Below are 11,872 nucleotides of genomic sequence, written 5' to 3' on the forward strand. Positions count from 1 at the left end.
ACCCCCTCCCCACCTTATGCACTTCCTCTCTGGCAGTACAATCATGCAACTGGTTTTACAAGAATTTGGCAGTCCATAGATTTCCAGGTACCCCCCCTTATAATGCTTGCATCTTTTCCCTGGAGTGTACACTATACTCTATTTCATGTGTTTCTGGGATGAACCATTTTCTTTCACACCCTCTAAACATTTTGTGTGTTGCTGTCAATTAGCAAACCAGGAATCTTGCCCCTCCACCTAAATAGATTCCCTGTATACCAGCTTCTTATTAAGGTTGATAGGGGTTACCTACCTGCATCCCCCATTTTCTCTAATGTTGGATCTGTCTGCTGAGCCTTCTTAAAATCCTGACTACTGTCAGTGTGTGTGCTGAATGAGATTATGATGATGTTTGAGGTCCCCAGGTCTCCTCATCAGTACACTCCCCTGTGAGCCTTCTTTCTGGATCTTCAGTCTAAATCTGGCTCCCTATTCACAGCAGAATTAAATTCAAAATTCTCACTTTGACCTACAAAGCCCTTACCAATGCAGCCCCCCCATACCTGTCCTCACTCATCAACAAATATACTCCAGCCTGTCCCCTAAGATCCAACAACGATCTACTCCTTGCCTCTTCTACCATCACCTCCTCTCATGCTAGACTACAGGACTTCTCTCATGCAGCACCAACCCTCTGGAACGCACTTCCTCGTGCTGTCAGACTTTCCCCCAACTTCTCCTCCTTTAAACGCTCCCTAAAGACCTTCTTGTTTAGGGAAGCCTATAACCAAATCAGTAACTAATGAATTCCACTTGCCTAATAGTTGCCCTCATCTAACTTCACACTAACATCATTCCCACCTTTGCAGTCCCCACCTCCTGTTTCTCACCCTCCTACCCATTTAGATTGTAAGTTCCCATGGGAACAGGGCTCCCAATTCCTCCTGTATTTGTTTGTTAAATTTTGTCTGGTGTCTCATATTGTACTGTCCTTTTATCTTTGTTACCTATGAACAGCGCTGCGGAATCTGTTGGCACTTTATAAATAAAGAATAATAATAATAATAATAAATCAGTCCCCTAGTTTGTGCAGTCTGCTTATCGTTCACTATAGAGATTACTGGAGTCTCTCTCACAATCACTCTGGGGGGTCCCTCAAGAATTATCCTGTACCCTCTTCCTCCACACACTCTGAATTCAAGGGCACTACTGCTTCTAGCACAAAATCTGCCAGCTTAGCATTTTTAAATGCTGTTGTGGGTTCCCAGTCCAGAATCCACTCCTGTATCTCTGCTGGACACAGCTGTACAACTGCTCCTTAATATTTAGGTCTTCCAGATCCTCCATAGTGGCAATCTTTATCCCTCTGATCCACTGCTTGAATGCTGTCTCCAGAATCCCACAAGCTGATTTCACACTTTTCTTAATTATGATCCCATGGGACTTCCATAAACTCAGGAGGGAAATAAAGTTACTGTGTCTGTATAAACCAGACACACATTCCATTGCAAGTTCTGGGACATGCATCTTGATTGGATACTTAAAGGGATACTAAACCCAATTTTTTTCTTTCATGGTTCAGATAGAGCATGCAATTTTAAGCAACTTTCTTATTTACTCCTATTATACATTTTTCTTCGTTCTCTTGCTGTCTTTATTTGAAAATGCAAGAATATAAGCACAGTAGCCAGTCCATTTTTGAGTCATCACCTGGGTAGAGCTTGCTGATTGGTTTGCTGCATTTAGTCACCAATCAGCAAGCTCTACCCAGGTACTGAAACAAAAATGGGCCGGCTCTTTAGCTTACATTCCTTCTTTTTCAAATAAAGATAGCATGAGAATGAAGAAAAATTGATAATAGGAGTAAATTAGAAAGTTGCTTTAAATTGCATGCTCTATCTGAATCATTATAGAAAAAATGTGGGTTTAGTATCCCTTTAAAGTCTTTTTTACAATGGGATGTGGCTACTGAGGGAATTTTGAGGTAAACGTCCCTTTTTTAACTAGAGAAACAAATATAATTCCTCACTATCAAGTGATTCAGCATTCGGCTATCATGTCCATTTAACTTAGCAGCTTTTGTTGTCTTTACTAGCGGCTTAGTGTATCTTGCAAGATTATCTCCTTAACATATGTAAACTTTTAGTATTGTTTAAATTGGCACCAGTGATAACATTTTTAAAGGTTTGATTTTGGGGTTTGTATGTTAATGAATTTATTTGTTTTTATTTACGCTGTTTGCAGTTACCAATTTTAGCAATACTCTGGGAACTTAGGTACCATGATAAAAGCATTGTGATAATAGCGATATTTTAAAAAGGGATCCATCTTGCAATAGAGATTGCTGGTGAAACTTTATTAGGGCTGAAATTAGTTTTTAAAGGCAGTCTCGCCAAGAGGCGTTTTACTATACTTCTGTGTGGGAGTCGGCGCTTCTCTTACGCTGGGGGAATATTAAAAGCAGCGTCTCTACATACATTAAAGGTGTAATGTAAGTGAAACCTTTAGACAGTTTTGAATGGCAATACAATTTACATCTGTCAACTGAAACTCAATCTATTTTGTTACAATATAGTAATGAAATTAGAACATTAAAGGGTCAGATATAGCATGACATTTTAAATAGCTTTCCAATTTACTTTTATTATCAATTGTACTTAGTTCTCCTAGTATCCTTTGTTAAAGAGTAATCCTAGGTAAGTCCAGGAGCGTGCACGTGTTTTTAGCCATATGGCAGCAGTGTTTGCAACATTGTTTATAGCTATGAAATACATAGTGGCAAAAACTGCTACCATATAATGTTAAAGATATGTGCACTCTCCTAAGCTCCTATCAGCCTACTTAGATTTACTCTTCAACAAAGGTTACCAACAGGACAAACCAACATTGATAAAAGAAGTACATAGAAAAGTTGCTCTTTCTGAATCATGAAAGTTTAATTTTGACTTTACTATCCCTGTAATAATAGAGTTATATGAGCTGGGTGATTGTACATGTGTATTCACTATGTTATGTATTTTACTGTAAAAAAATGATATTATGTATTTAAAGTCTGTTTGTTATTATAAATATGTTTTTAACTTGTAGGTGTATTCTTTTCTTTTTTAAATAGAAGATGTATGGAATATTAATATCCCATAGAAGATAGTAGTGTGTTTTTTCAGCTTTGTACTATGCAAAACATAATTTTTGGAATTTACAACATTGTAATATTCTATTTCTATAGCCGCTATAAGTTTACACTGTACTGTGCATGTTTTACATTTAATATTGCGACCGCACTGTACCAACATATTCTATATTAATAACACTTTGTTACAGTGTAGCCACAGTGTTAGAAGTAAGACACGTTTAGTAAATAAATTAAAGATCCTTTAGTCATTGGGCTCTCAGTGTTCATTTTGACTGAATAAGATTTTGAAATTTGTAATTTAAAGGTTGTTTTATTTACCTGCAATTAATATTCTGTATCTTTGTTACACATAAAAAGAACAAAAAATATTTCACTATTTAATGTGCTCCAAATAATTATCGCTTCACATAAATTGCCTGGAGGATTATTATGCTGTTTAACCATATTTATTAAATCTACTTGATGTTAGATGTTTATTTTAAAATCTGATGCATCTAAATTACTGTCTTCAGGATACTTTAAATTATCTTTATACTTTTTCTGTTAATTCATTAATATCCCTTTTTTGCAAAAAATAATTCTGCAAGTTACTCTAACAAATAATCACACCATACAATTTCACAGTGAGACCCCCAAATTAAAACAAGGAAGTACTGTAAACAATTCAAGCCCTTTACAACAAAGAAGACATCTTATTTATAAATCCATTGTTTACCTGGCTGTAACAGGTAATAGTCTAGGTTTTTTTGTTCAATTATAAATTACTAATGAGCAATAAGTTTGCTTGACTACACTAGTATAATTCTTATCTGAAAGTTGGTAGCATGTTTTTATTTTTAATTGTTGATTTAAAAATTAACGTGCTTTTCTTTTTTTTCAGTTTGAAATTTGTATTTTAATGGTTTGTTTCTTTTTTTTACAGAAACGGAGCACTCAAGAGGTAAGAAATTGTGCAAGTCCCATTAATAGGACATACCTCGTAATTTATTGTTTAACCTCTTAAGGAAAGGGTATTTCAGACAAAAACTTACTAAAAGACCAGAGCATTTTTAGCATTTTTGCCATCACTACATTGTAACAGAAATAGAGCCTTTTTTTATATTTACCTATCAAAACTATATATTTTTTTTTAGTAGACAACCTAAAGTATTGATCTAGGCCCATTTTGGTATATTTCATGCCACCATTTCACTGCCAAATTAAATTAAATCTTTTTCACAATTTTAGGTTTCTCACTGAAATTATTTACAAACAGCTTGTGCAATTATGGCACAAATGGTTGTAAATCCTTCTCTGGGTTCCCCTTTGTTCAGAAATAGCAGACATATATGCTTTGGCATTGCTTTTTGGTAATTAGAAGGCCGCTAAATGCTGCTGCGCACCACACTTGTATTATGCCCAGCAGTGAAGGGGTTAATTAGATAGCTTGCAGGGTTAATTTTAGCTTTAGTGTAGAGATCAGCCTCCCACCTTACACATCCCACCCCCTGATCCCTCCCTGACCCCCCTCAAATGGTCCTATTCCCTCCCCCACCTTACAATTGTCACCGCCATCTTAAGTACTGGCAGAAAGTCTGCCAGTATGAAAATAAAAGCCTTTTTTTAATATATATATATTTAAATCTACTTGCTGCAGTGTAAGTTCCCCCCTAACCCCTCAACCTATCTGATCCCCCCCCAAAAAAGCTCTCTAACCCTCCCCCCCTCTACCTATTTGCCACCATCTTAGGTACTGTCTGCCAGTACCAAGTTTGCTGCAAATGTGGCTATTTTAAAAAAAATATATATATATAACACAATTTTTTTCTGTAGTGTAGCGGCACACTGCACAGCTAAATTTTTCAATGATGTTTCCGCCTCTTAGCCAATAGCCGTGCGTTCCTATAGCAAAATTAATAATGGCCCACATTGGGTAAGAGGTGTGAACATCACCTCATTGAAAAAATTTGCAGCGTTGTGGAGCATCAGAACTGCTTAGCTAAGCATTAAAGCCGTAGCGAAATAAAGGCACCTTCTCAACTGTTTTTTTTTTAAACTGATGAATGAAGGTCGTCTTTATTTTTAGTGATGGTAAATCCTAGCGTTTTTTAAAAGCTAGGATTTACCATCACTTTAAACCATCAATTCCTTATTTGGGGGCATAAATACAGTCTTTTTACTGGAGTAGAAAACACTTGCCACTGTCACTCTGTTAATAAAATGTGTATTATTTTGCAGCATCATATCTCATTGCCACTATTTGAGTTCAAGTAGGGTCAGATGTGTGGCATTTGCTTTGAATACTCAGGAAAAGGGATCATTGCAAAGGGTATTACTATGCAGAATTAAACATTTTACACTGCAATCTCAAAATGTTCATGTTCCTTTTCATACACAACTTCATTGTCCAATAAATTGTCATTATATTTCTTAAGTGAGATACATTGTGTAATGATAACCTGCTACTAAAAAAGGGCACTTCTATTCTATTTTAGACAGCTATTCCTCTTTGTACAGTATACTATAATTGGCGGTAAGATTACTCCTTACGTTGCATTTTAGTTTATAGCATTAACTAATATGCTTTGCTTTGGAACTCTTTTCAAACCTTGTCTAGATTACAAGTGAAGTACAAAAATATCAGCTCTACTATGTGCTAACACCAACCAAGTTAAATCAGTAGCGCTCTTATTCTTGTGTTCTTCAAATAAACCTTTAATTTTCTTGTGTCCCACATCTTAAAGAAACTATTTCTTCATTTAGGACTAGATTACAAGTGGAACTCTATTGTTAGCAAGGGTTGCAATAGCCAATATCGCGACTGAGCTTTACCTGCTTGGGTATTACAAGTTAAAAGTAAAGAGGTGCGCTCGTTAGCAAAAAAAAATTGTGCTCGACTGGTTAGTGCGACTAAAGACCTAGTGCAAAGTGGAAGGTTTTTAAAAAATGTGCACCAAACAAAACAGAAATACATTGTCACACTCATATATACACTATCTGATAAAATTATATTAGGTTTTTTTTTTATATAAGGGTTCAAAGATATATGGTATATGGGAAGGGCTGTCTAAATATGTGTCTAAATGGGTGTAAAGATATATGCGTATATATATATATATATATATATATACATATATATATATATATATATATATATATATACATACATATATATATAAATATATATATATATATACACACACACACACACATATATAGATATGTATATTCATGTGTATTTATGTATATATGTAGAGAGTGACTGTGAGTTGCTGCTACTGTTGCAGAGCGTGACAGTGAGGGAGAGACTGAGGCAGATTCAGTGGAGACTTCCACATCGTGTTAGCCCCTGGCCCTCTTTTTGCCTAACGTTTAAGGACTTCTGACTAGCTATACACGTTTAGGTGTTCTAGTATTTTGAGTTTGTCCAAGGGAGCAGTTTGATCCAGGAAGGAAACTTCCCAGAGGAGGAGTATCTGCTATTATACCACAAGTGCCTTTAACATACCTCACATGTTTTAAGTGGAACTATATCTTTTTATTTAAAGTCAACTAGTCTGTCGTTTATTGCACTCTCTCTATCCCCCTCTCTTTTGCTCTCTCTGCCCCCTCTCTTTTGCTCTCTCTTCCCCCCTCTCTTCTGCTCTCTCTCCTCCATCTCTCTCTTTTACTCTCTCTCCACCTCTCTTTTGCTCTCTCTCCCCTCTCTTTTTCTCTCTCTCCCTCTCTTTTGCTCTCTTTTCCACCCTCTCTTTTGCACTCTCCTCCCATTCTTTTGTTCTCTCTCACCTTCTCTTTTGCTGTCTCTCTCCCTCCCCCTCTCTTTTACTCTCTCTCCCCCTCTCTTTTGCTGTCTCTCTCCCTCTCTTTTGCTCTCTTTATCCCACCTCTTTTGCTCTCTCCCCCTTTTTTTTTCTCTCTCCCCCTCTCTTTTGCTGTCTCTCTCCCCCTCTATTTTGCTCTCTCTCCCCCTCTCTTTTGCTCTCTCTCCCCCTCTCTTTTGCTCTCACTATCCCCTCTCTTTTTCTCTCTCTATCCCCCTCTTTTGCTATCTCTCTCCCCCCTCTCTTTTGCTCTCTCCCCCCTCTTTTTTGCTCTCTCCCCCCTCTCTTTTGCTGTCTCTCTATCCCCCTCTTTTGCTCTTTCTATCCCCCCTTTTTTGCTCTCTCTCTCCCCTCTCTTTTGCTCTATCTCTCCCCCCTCTCTTTTGCTCTATCTCTCCCCCTCTCTTTTGCTCTCTCTATCCCTCCTCTTTTGCTCTCTCCATCCCTCCTCTTTTGCTCTCTCTATCCCCCCTCTTTTGCTTTCTCTATCTCCCCTCTTTTTCTCTCTCTCTCCCCTTTCTTTTGCTCTCTTTCTCCCCTTTCTTCTGCTGTCTCTCCCCCATCTCTTTTGCTCTTTCTCTCCCTTTCTTTTGCTCTCTCTATCCCCCCTCTTTTGCTCTCTCTATCCCCTCTCTTTTGCTCTCTCTATACCCCCCTTTTGCTCTCTCTCTCCCCTTTCTTTTGCTCTATTTCTCCCCTCTCTTTTGCTGTCTCTCCATTTTTTGCAGTACAGAGGTTCCACCCCTTACTCTCTCTCTATCCCCCTCTCTTTTGCTCTCCCTGCCCCCTCTCTTTTGCTCTCTCTTCCCCCCCTCTCTTCTGCTCTCTCTCCTCCATCTCTCTCTTTCACTCTCTCTCCACCTCTCTTTTGCTCTCTTTTCCTCCCTCTCTTTTGCACTCTCCTCTCTCTCTTTTGTTCTATCTCCCCTTCTCTTTTGCTGTCTCTCTCCCTCCCCCTCTCTTTTACTCTCTCTCCCACTCTCTTTTGCTGTCTCTCTCCCCCTCTCTTTTGCTCACTCTCCCCCTATCTTTTGCTCTCTCTATCCCCTCTCTTTTGCTCTCTTTATCCCCCCTCTTTTGCTATCTCTCCCCCCTCTCTTTTGCTCTCTCCCCCTTCTCTTTTGCTCTCTCCCCCTCTCTTTTGCTGTCTCTCTATCCCCCTCTTTTGCTCTTTCTATCCCCCCTTTTTTGCTCTCTCTCTCCCCTCTCATTTGCTCTATCTCTCCCCCCTCTCTTTTGCTCTATCTCTCCTCCCTCTCTTTTGCTCTTTCTCCCCCCCCCCCCCTCTTTTTCTCTCTCCCCCCTCTCTTTTGTTGTCTCTCTATCCCCCTCTTTTGCTCTTTCTATCCCCCCTTTTTTGCTCTCTCTCCCCTCTCATTTGCTCTATCTCTCCCCCCTCTCTTTTGCTCTATCTCTCCCCCCTCTCTTTTGCTCTTCCTCCCCCCCTCTTTTGCTCTCTCTATCCCTCCTCTTTTGCTCTCTCTATCCCCCCTCTTTTGCTTTCTCTAACTCCCCTCTTTTTCTCTCTCTCCCCTTTCTTTTGCTCTCTTTCTCCCCTCTCTTTTGCTGTCTCTCTCCCCCTCTCTTTTGCTCTTTCTCTCCCCTTTCTTTTGCTCTCTCTATCCCCCTCTCTTTTGCTGACTCTCCCCCTATCTTTTGCTCTCTCTATCCCCTCTCTTTTGCTCTCTCTATCCCCCCTCTTTTGCTATCTCTCCCCCCTCTCTTTTGCTCTCTCCCCCTTCTCTTTTGCTCTCTCCCCCTCTCTTTTGCTGTCTCTCTATCCACCTCTTTTGCTCTTTCTATCCCCCCTTTTTTGCTCTCTCTCTCCCCTCTCATTTGCTCTATCTCTCCCCCCTCTCTTTTGCTCTATCTCTCCTCCCTCTCTTTTGCTCTTTCTCCCCCCCCCTCTTTTTCTCTCTCCCCCCTCTCTTTTGTTGTCTCTCTATCCCCCTCTTTTGCTCTTTCTATCCCCCCTTTTTTGCTCTCTCTCCCCTCTCATTTGCTCTATCTCTCCCCCCTCTCTTTTGCTCTATCTCTCCCCCCTCTCTTTTGCTCTTCCTCCCCCCCTCTTTTGCTCTCTCTATCCCTCCTCTTTTGCTCTCTCTATCCCCCCTCTTTTGCTTTCTCTAACTCCCCTCTTTTTCTCTCTCTCCCCTTTCTTTTGCTCTCTTTCTCCCCTCTCTTTTGCTGTCTCTCTCCCCCTCTCTTTTGCTCTTTCTCTCCCCTTTCTTTTGCTCTCTCTATCCCCCCTCTTTTGCTCTCTCTATCCCCCCTCTTTCGCTCTCTCTATACCCCCTCTTTTGCTCTCTGTCTCCCCTTTCTTTTGCTCTATTTCTCCCCTCTCTTTTGCTGTCTCTCCCCCCCTCTATTTTGCTCTTTCTCTCCCCCTCTCTTTTGCTCTCTCTCCCCCCTCTCTTATGCTCTCTCTCTCCCCCTCTCTTTTGCTCTCTCTATCCCCCTCTTTTGCTCTCTCTATCCCCCTCTTTTGCTCTCTCTCCCCTTTCTTTTTTTATTCTTTTTTTTTTGTCTTTTTTTTTTTTAAACTTTTATTTTCAAACCAATCATACAGAAAATGTCAGTGTCTAAGACCAAGAACAAAAATCCAGACGTCAGTAATAAAACAAATACATTGACCCTCTCTTTAGGTTGACAACTGACACAAAACTGGCGTCATATTATATTCTGACAATCCTAATACTGGAATTTCCTATTTCCATTAACTTAAAAGAAAGAGAGAAAGAAAGAAAGAAAGAGAGAAAAAAAATAAAAAATTTTTTTTTTAAATCCAACCAAACATCCCTCTATTAAATGTACCACATTATTTAAAGTCTAATTGACTTCTTGAGACTAGGTCCAATGAAAATGTTATCATTCCTAACACTCTATTTACTTATTTGATTCTTAATAATACCAATATGATATACCAAAAAAAGAAATCCATCTAAAGAAACCCCAACAACTATATATAGATGTCGTACAATAATTTATATTGGGTTGAGCTGACCTATTCAGGGTAATACAGCTTTCCTTCCTCGTGTTATTGTATCTAAATGCCTCTTCTCCCATCAAAAGGGGAAGTATAAATATGTCTTCCCTTGTTATAGGGTCTTTGTAACTATGAACCAACCAGCTGCTGCTGTTAATACGTCACTCTATTATAGGGGTATATATCCATCTGTGCCTCAGTCAAAATCCTGGGGTCAGCAATCAACAGTTTAACTCTCTTGGGGTCTAAAGTCAACTCAGAGCCCATAGGGGAAGAAAGAAAAAAAAAAAAAAGGGGACACCCCCATTCCCCCCTGTTCATCCGAGCTGACTTTATCTTTGCTCTGCCCAATGTGGAGGAAGAAAACCATTAACTATGGTGATATCAAAAAACACAGATTTGCATAAGGGGTAAATAATCTGTAATTGCATTGTAAGTAGGCAGGATTTTATAAGGTTTAGCCATTTATGAAAAAAAACTCTAAATTGTTTTTCACTACTTGGTTCTAATTGATGTTGCTCTATTGTTATTTGTTCATACATTTTTTGTGCAAACTCTACAATATTCAGTGCTTTAGCTGCCTTCCAATGTAGCAGTATTATATTCCTAGCCACCAATATAGCCGTATTAATAAAATCTCTATCTTTCTTTCCTTCTTGAGATATTGGATTGGACAGGAAAAAGATTGTTTTTGCGAGCAAAACCACTTTTTGATGCGTACATTTGTTTACCCAGAAGTTAACTCTGTTCCAAAATCTAGCAATCTTTGGGCAGGACCAAAAACAGTGTAGGATATCTGCCTTCGGGTATTTACAATGAAAGCAGTTACCTAAACACTTTTTATCCCATTTGGCTAGAATTACCAGAGAGATATAGGAAAAATTTAATATTTTGCTATGAGACTCTTTCCACGTTATATTATTACTTCCTATTAGTTGAATACTTGTTTTAATATCATCCATTTCTGTTTCTTGCAGCACTCTCTGCCATTTGGAGAGAATTGACTCCAAGTGTTGTTGACCGTACTTTAACATGATTTATCTTATACCAGCTGGATATTGAATAATATCCAATCTTAAACATTCCAATACCAGATTCGATTATTCCTAGGTCTCGTGCAATGTGCGGGTATTGTGTCCCATGCAGAATATAGTGTCTGATTTGGAGATATGCGTAAAAGTGGTGTTTTGGGAGATCAAATTCCCTTCTGATTCTTTCGAAGGTTTTCACAATACCCGTGCTTGGTTCTAGTAGCTGAGCAACATACTTCAGACCCCGAAGAAGCCAACCCTGAAATATACCCGGAGAAAGTCCTGGTACAAATCCAGGGTTACCTATTATGGGGAGATAGTTGGAAAAGTTATAACTTAACCCAAGTTCCCCGCAAAATTTTTGCCAAGCTATAATTACATTGTAAGTCACCCTCAAATTACCAATACTGGATGGTAAACTGCTCATCGGAGTGTGAAGAATTGCTTTTAGCAAAAAAAGTTTAATCATTCCCTCCTCTAGATCAAAGAGGGTGAAATGATTGGCTTCAGTTATCCAGTCTACTGCAATCTTAACCAAGGTAGCCCAATTGGATACCTTGATATTTGTGAGTCCAAACCCTCCTGAATCCTTATTTTGATGCAAGAATCGTATAGATAGACGTGGCCTCCCTTTCCCCCATAACAATCCTGTACACAGTTTATTAAAGAGTTGTACATCTGAGTTTTTGATAATTATTGGTAGATTTTGCATTATATACAAAAGGCGTGGGAACATGAATGTTTTTAGTAAAGTAATTTTAGCAGATAAAGAAATTGGAAGCGACTTCCACTTATCTACCATGGACTTGGCTTCCCCGAAATTTTTTGTATAGTTTAGTGCATACCACCTTGTGGGGGTTGCCAGACAAATAAATCCCTAGAAACTTAATATGATCTACTATCTGAAAAGGAAAATCTCTTAAGCTGTCTTTCCTCTTGT

At 38.9% G+C, this 11,872-nt stretch overlaps 1 protein-coding gene across 1 annotated transcript in view; it reads left to right on the forward strand.

Moving 5' to 3' along the window:
* The window catches only part of LOC128661561 (inter-alpha-trypsin inhibitor heavy chain H3), a 173,045-nt gene that overhangs the window by 4,691 nt on the left and 156,482 nt on the right, over nucleotides 1-11,872 (forward strand). Inside the window, exon 2 of the mRNA XM_053715804.1 lies at nucleotides 4,035-4,052. Coding sequence (XP_053571779.1) covers nucleotides 4,035-4,052 — 18 coding nt within the window. The remainder of the gene's footprint in view (nucleotides 1-4,034; nucleotides 4,053-11,872) is intronic.

Source organism: Bombina bombina, chromosome 5 (genome assembly GCF_027579735.1).
Source record: "Bombina bombina isolate aBomBom1 chromosome 5, aBomBom1.pri, whole genome shotgun sequence".
In the NCBI taxonomy this organism is placed as follows: Eukaryota; Metazoa; Chordata; class Amphibia; order Anura; family Bombinatoridae; genus Bombina; species Bombina bombina.